Source organism: Brachypodium distachyon, chromosome 3 (assembly GCF_000005505.3).
Source record: "Brachypodium distachyon strain Bd21 chromosome 3, Brachypodium_distachyon_v3.0, whole genome shotgun sequence".
Lineage (NCBI taxonomy): Eukaryota > Viridiplantae > Streptophyta > Magnoliopsida > Poales > Poaceae > Brachypodium > Brachypodium distachyon.
Window position 1 is genome coordinate 43911052 of NC_016133.3, and position 12922 is coordinate 43923973.

The 12922-nt window shown below is 40.9% G+C and overlaps 1 protein-coding gene and 1 non-coding gene across 3 annotated transcripts; both read right to left on the reverse strand.

Moving 5' to 3' along the window:
- Positions 1–871: 871 nt before the first annotated feature.
- On the reverse strand, positions 872–9648 carry LOC100833495 (phosphatidylinositol-3-phosphatase myotubularin-1). 2 transcript variants are annotated; one of them, XM_010237099.3, is made up of 19 exons: positions 9471–9648; positions 9115–9186; positions 8302–8376; positions 7996–8064; positions 7802–7871; positions 7386–7435; positions 6887–7179; positions 6725–6798; positions 6005–6068; positions 5853–5915; positions 5266–5365; positions 5040–5171; positions 4788–4951; positions 4463–4547; positions 3807–4034; positions 3152–3211; positions 2998–3062; positions 2047–2326; positions 872–1845 (listed from the first exon to the last, which is right to left on the reverse strand). In XM_010237099.3, exons 1-19 carry the CDS (start codon positions 9516–9518, stop codon positions 1354–1356), a joined length of 2484 nt encoding a protein of 827 aa, XP_010235401.1. In that variant the 5' UTR covers positions 9519–9648; the 3' UTR covers positions 872–1353. The 2 variants fall into 2 exon arrangements, with proteins under 2 accessions (XP_010235401.1, XP_014756932.1); XM_014901446.2 differs by lacking the exons at positions 9115–9186; positions 9471–9648 and having other exon boundaries at positions 6887–7033; positions 8302–8375.
- A 1158-nt stretch (positions 9649–10806) lies between these two features.
- TRNAR-CCG lies at positions 10807–10879 on the reverse strand. Its single transcript has one exon. It is a non-coding gene; the product is annotated as a tRNA-Arg (tRNA).
- Between the last annotated feature and the right edge of the window lie 2043 nt (positions 10880–12922).

Sequence of the window (12922 nt, forward strand, 5' to 3'; positions counted from 1 at the left end):
TCCATAAAAAAAAGTTCAAAAAATTCTTAAAAAAATCACATATGTTAGAAAAGTGATGTTTTATATATGTGTAAAATTTCAACTCAATTTCGTTTGGTAGCAGCGAAAAAGACAAATTCTGCATGAATAATGTTTTTTCAGACACTATTCATTGTAAATTTCTCTTTTTAATTTCTCCCAAATGCTTTTGATCTTGAACTTGAAATTTTGCAGGTTTGTAGAACATCACAGTCCCAACATATGGTATTTTTTTAGAATTTTTTAAAAACTCTAAACGTGGTTTTTATGGAGTTTGCACCGAATGAGGGTTTTCACCGGATACTTCGCCTCTTTAAATATAGGCACGTGATAGATATCGTCCTGATACCCAAGGGATATACATTTAATTGCAATCTTACCCGTGAATTTGGTAGTGTAAAATGCATCAAAAGTCATAATTTTTTCGCAAAGGTGTCAAGTTAGTTCCAATTTTTTGAAAATGCACGTTAGGTTCCAATAGTATTGTAAGTTGTTCATCACAGGTCCCTCTGGTGTATGCACCCCTCTAACCGTATGACGTGGTCATTTTACTAATGCCACCTAGTTCTGCCAGGGCCACGAAATGGAAGAACCTTAGTTGAAGTTTTTTCTTTTAAGTTCTGAATCCATGTACTGCGTGTACACCAGAGGGACCTGTGATGAACCACTTAAGATACTATTGGGACCTAAATGTGCATTTCGAAAAATTTAGGACTAACTTCACAACTTTGCGAAAGAATTAGGACCTCTCTTGCATTTTACTCAATTTGGTATGTCCCTACCTCGTTCCCGCTAGTCTCAGCATTCAGTTTATGAATCTTCGGACATATTATGTTGCTAGAAACATGTTTAATAATGAAAAGAATGTGATTATAATAATTTCATCAAAAGAGCTCAGTAAACAGTGCTACAACCCACATGTAATGTTTACAGATCACATTTTATTCACCTAAGCAGGATGTACATGAGCTCTTATTTCGAAGAAGCTTAACCGGATGTCATGAATGTTAGTGAAACAAAAAATGGGTAAAGTAACTACTACTCTTTCGCATCTGGCTTTATTCTGCATAAAACTATACAACACAAAGGACTGGTTTTTTCAGTCCCCGGTGGGCCGGTGGCCTCTTAACCAATTGCTAACCCCTAATGCCGAACACTAGCTGCCCAGCAGACGCCATAAGTACACCAAAGAGGAATTTTTGAGTTCTTCACGTCAAAGTAATGCTCTCGGCGCACATCCTTTGCTCTTAATGCAGACTGGGAGGCGGCGCCACGAAAAAAGAGTATTGGCAGCTGCCAAGTGCATCTCAAACTGGCATGAGCTCATTGTCACCCCTATTCTGGACCAAAATAGCAGTCTTCTATAGATAGCCGGTCAAAAGCATCGAAATTTGCTTTCAATCCAACAAACTGGCTTCCTAGCTGTGCGCACGCAGCATGTGGCCATCTGCACCCTTCTCTTGTGCGGAACGGGCAGAGCGACTCACAAACTTGGTTGCTTGGTGTCTCTGATACCAAACTGTCCTCGACTGCGGAGATTGATACAGACAAGTCAGCATTATCATCTTCCTGGGCTCCAGAATCTGCTTCTCTACGAACTGAATATGACAGCCCCTCTGTTTTGTCCACTTGGTTTTTGTTCATTGAGAAATTAACATTGCAACCTATAGTTCGTATTGCCCTTTTAATGGCGCCATTCTCTCTTCGAGCCCTTTGGGCCATGGCTAAGGCTGAACTGCTTGCACGCCTCTCCCTCTGCAAGTCTGCTAGCATAGATTCCATCTTCATTTTAATATCTCTTGATCTTGATTCAGCTATCTCCTTCGCCTGCCCATTACATGAGAAACCAAAACAACATTACATGGGACATCTGACACACGCGGCCATTTCCAAGCAGAACATCCTAAATAACCTATCACCACCAATGCTTCGTCTCCTAACTCATGTATCAGAACTCAAATACTTACTGATGATCCTGCATATCAAAAGATAGTGATAACACAAAATAGAAGGGTACAGATAAATCACCTTAATTGAGTCTGCATATTTTTTACTCATTGAATGCCATTGGGATTCAAGACCGCCACCTTGTGATTCAGGGGGACATGTCCATCTCAAATAAAATTGAGGCCATAGGGTAGGAGCAAGTGCTGCAGCAGGGGGCACTAGGGGAGCATTATACTTGACTGGGTCATAAAATGGATTAAAGTGCTCATGGAAGTTGCCACCAGAAGCCCGAAGATCAGCCAAGTAAGTCCACATGCAATGACAAGAGCTTGTAACGCCAGACTGCTCCCTTTCCCGCTCGCTTAAATTTTACATCAGAAATTAGTTACGCAAAATATATTAGTATAATCAAATAGTGCACATGAAAAAGGATTCAAAATCATCTCTTCAACAAAGAGCTGTCATGGTCTCAACAGGATTTCAATCCCTTGTGGATTACACAGTTTAACAATGAGTGAATGATGGATTATAAAACAGGATGCTACATGATTACTGAGGTAAACTAAGAACTAGATTGTACACAACTACGCATGTAGCGTGCTAGTACTTCAAATTGATTTGAGTACCAGACACTTATTCATAGGTAATCAAGAAAAAATTCAGAGATTAAAAATTGATAATGACATAAGATTCAACTATAATCCTTGTTGCCAGTCAAAATTTCCTGATCAGGTACTTAATACAGCAAAGAGCTTATGGCATGCAGACAGCATGGGAAACCGTAGAAGCATACAAAAGTAATCTAAGTGTGAGATCATGTCTTGTCTCTTTAATTGAAAATCACCTGAACACAAAAAAATTCCTGCATTTCGTATCTCCATTTTTTCTATATGCTTAATTTTGTCCTAAAATATCTTTGGTTTACAGTGTGAGGAACATGCCTTTGTTACCTCCACTCATTTACTAGGACTAAACAAAATGCACATATGACATCACAACAAAATAGCTTAGATGGGTCTCTAGATTGAATACCTATTGCATAGGAAGTTTCCAAAGCGACATGAAAACACACAATCCATAAAGTCAACTAGGAATTTCTGCAACAAAAACAGTTCAGGTTATGAATATTCTTGAAGAGGCCTATTTTCAACAGATACATACAGTTGCAGAAGAAAAGAAGACTTACAGATGAAAACTCAAATGCAGATGGGTATAGGCGTAACAACTGAGCAATACAATCAAGCCACTGAAAAATAAGATGCCATATTAGAAGGAAAATTATAACAAGTTCACAACTTCACACGATTAAAAGGGCACAATGGACAATGGATATATCATATATCTCCAAAACAATCACAACTCACAAAGTATGAATTAAGAAGGGAAAATGGATATATGTAGGTCACAACTGAATTCATTCAAAGGATCTTTATTCTATTAGTCACAACTGAATTCATTCAAAGGATCTTTATTCTATTAAAAGGCGGGTGTAGTGTTGTTCTCAAATGCTCAAACGTATTGGTCATCATTAAAGCAAACCATGCTGTTAACTGATGTTATTTCGTTAAGAAATAAATAGCTTCCGTCATGCATGATAGTGAGGAGTCTATTGCAGTCTAAGCTTATAGGCTATAGGCAACAGTACTAGTTAGCAAATGGGTATAGCTTACAGACAACAGTAATAGTTAGCAAAATTGGAACAAGTAACAGGATAGAAAAGGGCAAGTCTACCTGGTAGTGCTCGGGTACCACTGGAGGTGGGTAAGGGTAACTCTACTGATTATTATTCATCGTACAAGCAGATGAAGAAAAGAAAAAGGGAAACAGCACTAATAGGTTACCTGTAACAGTATGGGTGAACTGTTGTTTGATGTCTGGGATTGAACTGATGTATTAGAGGATGATCCTGGTGTCCCCAAAGTACTTCTGCTTGGCGAACTGCTTAAATTCCCAAGGGAAGGTTGCCGTAGTAGCTCATACTGCGACCCCCCATTCTCAGTTACCGTTGGAATTCCCATTCTCTCTGCAAACGGGTGACCAAAAGCTAGCCAATCTTTTTCCACAAGGGCCTAAAACAGTGTGGTAAAACGGTGTTACATTTCCAAATTCCAAAACTAAGTGATCAGTATTACTGAAGTTACACGATTAAAATAAATCAGCAATCAGGGAGTACCACACTCTCGACAAAATGAATGTTACAATTAATTTCAGTGCAGGGGTGCATAGTTATCGCTTATCAGAATAAACTGCACTTCTAATCTCAAAATTTTAGGTCACATATAAAGTGAAGAGGCACATGCAACAGCTCATCTGAAGAAATGTATCCAATGCAAATGATATTCCAATTTCATTTAACAACAAACAAATAAGCAAACATCAAATATAATGCTAAGCAAAAGCTAAAAGATTATCATGGCAGGTATGGAAGTCAATGAGAATAAAAATTATCTTGACTCAGGGAGCATATTGTAATCTTTGTGGTCCTTGCACTCTGTACCTGGAATCCATTGAACGTTCGATAGTAGGGATCAAGCAACAAACAAGCAAGTGCAATTAACTGGGTTGTGCGGTCCCATCCATCACTACAGAAGAACAAAAATAGAAGGAAAATTAAAATTCTGCCAGCAGCTGTTTAGAATCACGAAACAACAAAACTCAAATTTTGGATTAGATTTATATCAAGCTCCTAGAGGTGACCAGACAACTGTTTCCCAGTTACTGTTCCTGGCGGATTCAATTAGTGAGTCAAATTGCAGGATTTACAACAGTAGGCAATTTGATTCAATTAGTGAGTCTTATAGATACCAAGGTAAGTAAAAAACCTGCAATGGATAAGAACTGATGCTGATTCCTGGGCTATTTGGGCAGCGATCCATGAAGCACCAACGAGGATGTTCTGGATATGGTTTAGCCATTCCCCCAACATCGAAGAAAACTGTGTCATGCTATTAAGGTTCCCTCCACCCCAGGTTGATCCACGATTTCTCTGGAAAGAGAACAAAAATCCTATTATTCTTCTGTTTAGTTCTTGAGGAACATGTCAATATTCCAGTATTACAAAGTCAAATACTTGCCCGATCTCCGACGAGGGATACAGCTGAAGACGATCCGTTGGATGAGATTGATCCATGGGCATCAACATAGTCCCTAAGACGAGAAAGACTATCTCTCATCGTGTGGATGTTTTGTATTCCTAAAAAGAGAACCTGGTTCCGAATCCAATGAATTAAAGAGATTATACCAAGTATAACGCAATGCTATGGGATACACTTACAAGTCAATCCAAGCATATATTGTTACCTCAGATTTTGGATAGTTAGAAGATGACTCTGAGCCGCCACCCTTTGCCCCATTTGCTAAAGCATTTGCTCTTGGTCGGGCATCAACTATGTATAACTTCCTGTTTGGATTGAAAGCAGAAGAATTACAACATGACGGACACGTATCAGAAAAGGTAAGATGTTAAAGATATGGACCAAAGGGCATAAGAAACAATGTCTTAAACTTAGATATAATCTGCTCAGATTACTATGTTGACTTGTTAAAGACAAAAGTAGGTTGGATTCAATATGCCATGACATCGGCTATGAAAATAAATCCTCATCCTGAGTAATGCAACAGACACACGATCCTTAGCTTAGCAAGTCAGCATAGACCTTTAGGACCATGAAGAACGGAACCAAGAAGGCAGCCAATAGCATTAGCAATGGCGCAACACCGTTTGCATAAATACATCCTTTTTGAAAGAAAAGCTCATGGCATAACTTATAACATCATAAGAGAAATATAATTCATACAGTAAAGACACATTATAATTGACAACACTTCAATTGATATCAAAAGAGATAGCCCAACCAACATAGAAATGTAAAGCATGCTTTGATTACCTTGGAGACCCGGTGGCATCAGTTTGGGTGCAAAGAGCAGAAACAAGCTTCTCATCAGAATTGCTGAAGAAAATAACCTTATGGTTAGACCAAGAGCGCTCAGAAGTCAACACACAAGTCAAGTTTATTTACGTAGGTTGATGTAAGCTCACTTCCTAAAATTCATCATTAATCCCACCATTGGCTGCGATGACCTTGCCAGGACAGCTCCAGATTCTGTGATGTAAACAAGTCAACATTTTTCTGCATATTATCCAAGACAACTAAAACCAAATGCTAGATCATGCCTCCTCTAGTTACCAGTGCAACACCCAAATCGGGAAATATCTCAGCGCTTTTAACCAACAAAACATGCAGTTACCCTGATACATCCTGGACACAAACTAGAGATTTCATGTCCAGTAACATGAAAGAATCTCTCAAATCTCAATTTTTTTTTTCAAGAAAATACATACATATAAGAAACGACTTAAATTTTCTTTATCCCCTTTGACCCATGGCTCTGCCAAAGTCCAAATTACACACAACGGGGTCAAACTTGAAATAAAGAGATTGGCATGCCAGAAATTTCCCATCTACTTTGAGGGTGCTATTTAACAGTTTCTTATAATTGACTGGGTGCCAAACCAAGATTTGCAACATTACAAGTATAATTGACTGCTTTGGATATACTTGCAAGTTGCAGCTGCAAAATACTAACAATAGTGGAGGTACCAAGCTTGTATACTGAATAACTATGAGCCACCAATATTTAACAACACTGATGCTGATGTTATAGCATGCATGGAATAATTTTCCAGATATGGTGTGAGGCACAAAAATTACGGCGAAAGATAATAATTTAACAGAGCAAAAAGGTTGAGCACACATACCAGGGTCACACCACGAAATAATAGGCAAGCGCTTGCCAGCTCGGAAAGTAGAAGCTTGCCATAAATCTTCATCACTAATGGAAAAATGATTGTATGCATGACTTGTTGAGCATATCCTTAAGAGAATAAAATTATCACATGTTGCCGATGGCAGAAAAGTACCTTATGCTCCTTGGAACAATCAACTGAGATGGGTAAGTTGAACATAATGAATAGTTAGAATTTACTGAGGTCACCCTCCACCAAGCGTTACGCAAAGAATCCTTTTCAACTTCAAGCCCACTACTCGATGAGTGAGAAAACCATTTCCTAAAAAGACGATGGTATTCCTTCAATAGACGCAACTTTGGATCGGATTTCTTATCAACGGTGGATGGATCACAAGAAAATGCATAAAGATCCCACAGATGAGCAGGTTTAGTATATCTTCTCAAAGTGTCAAACACTTCATTTTTCTGGAAAGATAAGTATCAGAAGTAAATCTCGAAAGTTAATGGCAGGCATTATTATGAGCTAGAACAGAGCACGAGCGCGAGCAAAGTAAAAATGAGATATTGTCCAACCAAGAGAAAATGACAGGAATAGCTCCAGAAGAAGCGGAAAATGTTATCGATAAGGAATGTGATAGTTTTAAATGATTAGAATGGAACAGAATATCTACCTGCTTGGTTCTAGGACGAAAAGCGAACACAATAACTCGCATGTCTTTACCTGCAGGAAAAAACAATCAAGTAAAGATAAGGTCGCAAAGATGCATTTCCAAACTTCTAAAAAATGGTGAGCAAAATCGCTAGAAAATAGACCGCAGATCCATAACAACAGTAACAAAACAATGACACTTTGAGTTGGAAAAAATGTAAATCAAAGTAGCCTGGTAAAAAATGGTGGATGCAGTTACAGGTTGTAAAAGAGATCCTTAGATCAGTAATATCATGCCAAGAGCAATAGCTTTCATTCTTTTTTGACGGGGATCACTTTCATTCTTCCACTCAGGTATGCCCAGATTCATAATTACATAGGACTATAACTGGACATATATTAGTGCTCAAAGGTGACCCTTACAATGTACAAACTTACCAATGACTTGAAGAAGTTCACGAGGCTGCTTCTTATCATACTGGCGAGGCAGGGATTGAAGCTTTACATCCTGCAATAGGACCAGTATAATCAATCATTTATAAGATTTCTGCAAGCATAAAGGTAAACAAAACAGTGATTATGAAATAAAGAAGATAAACAAATTTGAAAAGAATAAGGTGGCCATTGTTTACATCATTTAACTTCTCAATTGTAGTTAGAGGGATGGTACCCAACTCTACTACGCTTTTTGTTGCCTGGCTCTGCACAAAAATCAAGGGGGGACTGTAAGACAAGGTATACTAACTTCTCATTAAAAGATAAATTCATTTATTCCAAATCAATGGAATGAACTTGATGGCACAGATGTAAAAGAATGAACCATAACTATCAATATAGAGTTGCATGGCAAAATGACTATCTATTTGAGTGCAGGAGGCATGACATTTATGTCGAATTGGTTATAAAAATAGCAACAGAATAATGACATGATCACCTACCACAAAGAGAAGACGGAAATTTGTCACTGAAACAGTGCCAGCCTCGTCTGTGTTTAGTAGAACAACGCCATGACCCTGCATAAGGAGAGGCGAGAGGGATCAAATTCAAGATGGACAAATGTTGAAGTCAAATCCGAAATTCAGCCAGTGTAAGTTTTTTGTTTTATGTCTGGAAATACATTGTCATTTACAAACTGGTGGTTTGTAATTATCCTTAGATGTGTACACGAACTTGAAAGTCAAACACAAGTCACGGTAACTTAAAACTAAATAGCCTTGAGCACTCAACTGATCTGGCCCCACACAAATCATTTCGCCGCTATATAGCCTTACCATGGGCGTGTTATACACTGCTTCGGAATGGCGCTGGTAATATGGCTATACTACTCCAGTACCTACCATTGTGCTTTTCACGCAAGAGGTTCCATCTTGATGCATTGCAACAAAAAAAATAGCTGCCACGTATTATGTACAAGCCTATAGGTAGTCCACCCCCACCTAACTGAATGGCATACATTATTCACCAAAACGACAAACCGAGTCGTTTTTCATCAATTTGTTCCATCTGGTTACGCAAACGGACAGCGAGATAGTAATTTGGTTTCATTCAGAGCAAGCTTGCTAAACCGTACTCGATTCTTCTTCGGGTCAGCTGTTTCTGTTACAAGTACATTTTACTTGGGAAGCAAGTGCGCATAAATAAGACACGTCATCCGAACCGCAAAGTTTAAATCCACGACGACAGTATATATAAGCATTCAGGACAGCTGAGGAACATAAACTTGGGGAGGGGGGGAAGGGGAAGGGGCGTACCTGGGCGTGCACCTCCTCGTCCTCCAGCAGGAACTCCTCCATGCCCTGCGACGACCTCCGCGACCTCGGATCCTACACACACAGCGCAAAAGAGAGTCATGCCGCATCATCAGGGTCTCGGATCACGACCGCAACCTAGCCCTACACGCACACACTCGGGCGAGGGGAGGGCAAGAGCACGTGGGCGCGCCTAATCAGGGAGGGGCGGAGAGGGGGCCGACCGCGGCCGGCGACAGAATCAGGAACCCCCACAAGCCGCCCTCACCTCCCCGCGCGCGCAGGCCAAGGCGAAGAGACACACACGCGTACACAAACACAGGGCGTGCGACGCGAGCGAGCAGGAGAGGAGGGGGTACCTCGATTTGGTTCCAGTCGATGGCGTCCCAGCTGCCGGAGGCCTCCATCTCCGGCGGGCGGGCGAGGAGCGGGGGCCTGCGGCGGTCCCGGGTCCACGCGGCGCGCGGCTTCTCGGTGTCGCGGCGCGCGGCCGAGAAGAAAGGGTGGGGGCGTTGTGTTCGGCGGAGGGGTCGGTTTGGGCGCTTTGGATTGTTGCGGGAGGCGACCGCATCGTATTATTCGTACATGGACTCCCTCTGGACCGTGCCGATGGTTAACCTTTCGTTTGTACGTGGCGTGAGGCAACCAAAAACTTACACGATCCATTTCGTTCTTCCAGGTTGAGTTTGATCCCGGTTAACCTTTCGCCGTCACCAGGGATAACTCGGTGAATCTCGTTTCTAAATCGCACGAACCACGATTACGTCTCATATATAGATTTGTACATTTCGATCAAGAAGCTCTCGTTTCTTATGCTTGACCATTCTATTGGATTAGAAATAAGAAACGTGAGTAGTTATTGACCAGTTGCGGATACCAAGAGAAAATGAGGTGTATTGAAGTTTTCAAAAACATCTGATGTTTTTTAATGTTAGTATAAATGTATACTCTCTGTTCCATATTAACTGACTCAAATTTGCTCAAATATGGATGTATCTATGCCTAAAAAACGTCTAGATACAAGTAATATAAAGTCACTTAATATGGGACGGAGGGAGTACATATTTGTACATTTTTGTGTAAAGATACATTGATTTGTGATATGCGTAAATTTTTTTAAAACTTCAAACTATGATTTTTCATGATGTTTGAACTATAGTGTCCGTTGGAGCTCGGTTGCCAAAAAACTGCTTTTCAACATGGACAGGATCTTAGTTCTAGATACATAGTTTCGAGGTCTAGACCCCATGTCGATTCAACAAATGTTTTGATACTTCCTGTGCATCTCTGAGCTATATGAGATTTTTTTTATGGAGCCAGCTTACCAGCCATTGCTTGCACGATGGAGTTTCATCCTGGTTAATCCAAGGCGTGATTACGGGTTTCCCTGAGTAAAATCAATTGTTATGTGACTCTGTTATTAAGACATGTGTAGGAGTGATAAAGCATGCCATGGCACCCACACAACTCCAAAAGGCCTCTTGTATGATCTACACCACACGTGTGAGGAACAGGTTGTTTAATCATTCTGTTATCACGTTAGACTTTCGATTATTTAATGTTATCTTAAAGTCTACACCAAAGAGTACTATTTAGTTATCATGGCCAGAGAATATGAGAAGTGCTTACACTGAGGTGTATGGTAGCTGGTTAGATGTTGATGGCAAAAAGTCCTTGTAAGATAAAATGAAAAAACGACCACGCTGGGACTCGAACCCAGAATCTCCCGCTCCGGAGGCGAGCGCCTTATCCATTAGGCCACGCGATCCTTGTTGCTTAGGGCAGACGTAATTTTGCATTTTTTATATTAACCAGCTAATGTCCATACTTTGCTATAGATAAACAAATTAGACTATCTTAACCTGTTTAGTCTATTTGTGCTCTGTACCATGCATTGGAATGAACGAAAACCAAGTGGACAAAGCAGAGGGGCTGTCATATTCATTTCGTAGAGAAGCAGATGCTGGAGCCCAGCAAGATGATAATGCTGACTTGTCTGTATCCATCTCCGCAATCGAGGACAGTTTGGTATCAGAAACACCAAGCAACCAAGTTTGTGAGTCGCTCTGCCCGTTCCGCACTAGAGACTGTTGCAGGTGCCACATGCCGCGTGCGCACAGCTAGGAAGCTAGTTTGTTGGATTGAAAGCAAATTTTGATGCTTTTGACCGGCTATCTATAGAAGACTGCTATCTTGGTCCAGAATAGGGGTGACAACGAGCTCATACCAGTTTCAGATGCACTTGGCAGCTGCCAATATTTTTTTTCCGTGGCACGCCTCCCAGTCTGCATTAAGAGCAAAGGATGTGCGCCGAGAGCATTACTTTGACGTGAAGCACATCGAACTCCTCACAAATACCTCTATGGTGTACTTATGGCGTCTGCTGGGCAGCTAGTGTTCCCCATTAAGGGTTAGCAATTGGTTAAGAGGCCACCGGGGACGGAAAAACCAGTCCTTTGTGTTGTATAGTTTTATGCCGAATAATGCCAGATGCGAAAGAGGAATGGTTCATTTTCCCAATTTTTTTGTTTCACTAACATTCATGACATATGGTTTCGAAATAAGAGCCCATGTACATCCTGCTTAGGTGAATAAAATGTGATCTGTCAGAAACATTACATGCGGGTTGTACCACTGTTTACTGAGCTTTTTTGATAAAATTATTATAATCACATTCTTTTCATTATTACTGTAGCTTGGATTCGTGAAACTATTTTTTTTTTCGGGCACGTGAAACTATGTTTCTGGCAACATAGTTAGATGTCCCAAAATTCAAGTTGGATACTGGGACCATGCCTATAAAGAACCAACCAGTTGAATATGTCCCTTGGGTATATAGACGATATCTATCCGTTTTCAATAAGATCCTCCGTATGACTACGTATAGCCCAGAATCCGGCCTGGCATACGGGTTGGGCTCCGGGGTGGTCCAGCGGCCACTGGACGCACCTGGAGGCCAAACCGAAGGCTCCGGACTGAGATCCGGGTCTCAGGACCACTCAGCGACGCCCAAAAACCAGACCAGGATCCGGGTTAGGCTCCGGAGAGGTCCAGTGGCTATTGGACTCACTCGGAGGCAAACACGGAGGCTCCGGCCTAGGATCCGGCCTGCACAGAAACTCTCCAAGAATAGGATTTTTTATAAGCTTTTTCATGGAATGTAAATAGAACGCTAAATAAATCCAGGAAGTAATAGAAACCAGATATCTCCATCTTGTTTAGGAAGTAATAGAAACAAGGTCAGAATAAGTGCCATGAGCAAGAATAGATGGTATCAACAAATTGTAATCGATCTGACAACCTCTACAGATCTGATGGAAAGAAAATGCGTAAACTTTCACACTTCTATGCACCTGACAACAAGAGCAAGTGGGAAGAAAAAAGTCTAGAGAGTTAACTGACCACGTAGGGTCTCAAGGAACATAAACTTGTAAATCTACAGGACTAGCCAATTGAGACCACTCAGCCAACTTAGCCAACTTGCACAGAACGTTTCAATCAACTTCCTCTGTTCCTATTGACCAATGTACTGTATCAGCTCACATCAGGGAGTATTGAGTCCCCAACATTATAGTCAATGAAGTCCCAAGGCTGACGGTTTTGATTGTCCATCTTCAAGGGAGAGAAAGGGTCGATCATGCAAAACTTGCTGAGGCTAAACTCCTTTAAGACTTGCTGGGAGCACACTGTAACCATTCGACGAGCTGCGTTATGGGCAAGAAGGGGGAGCTTGACCCTCTGATGATCAACAACATCTTGAAGAGTATACATCTTGCCGTTGAATTTCTTCACATTGCCAGGGTCCCATGCA

Coding starts and splice junctions, on each gene's coding strand:
- LOC100833495 (XM_010237099.3), bottom strand. CDS start 9,518: ATGGAGGCCTCCGGCAGCTGGGACGCCATCGACTGGAACCAAATCGAG. Junction 8,065..8,301: donor ATTTCCGTCTTCTCTTTGTG/GTAGGTGATCAT, acceptor ATTTTTGTGCAG/AGCCAGGCAACAAAAAGCGT. Junction 6,799..6,886: donor ATTGTTCCAAGGAGCATAAG/GTACTTTTCTGC, acceptor TTTTTCCATTAG/TGATGAAGATTTATGGCAAG.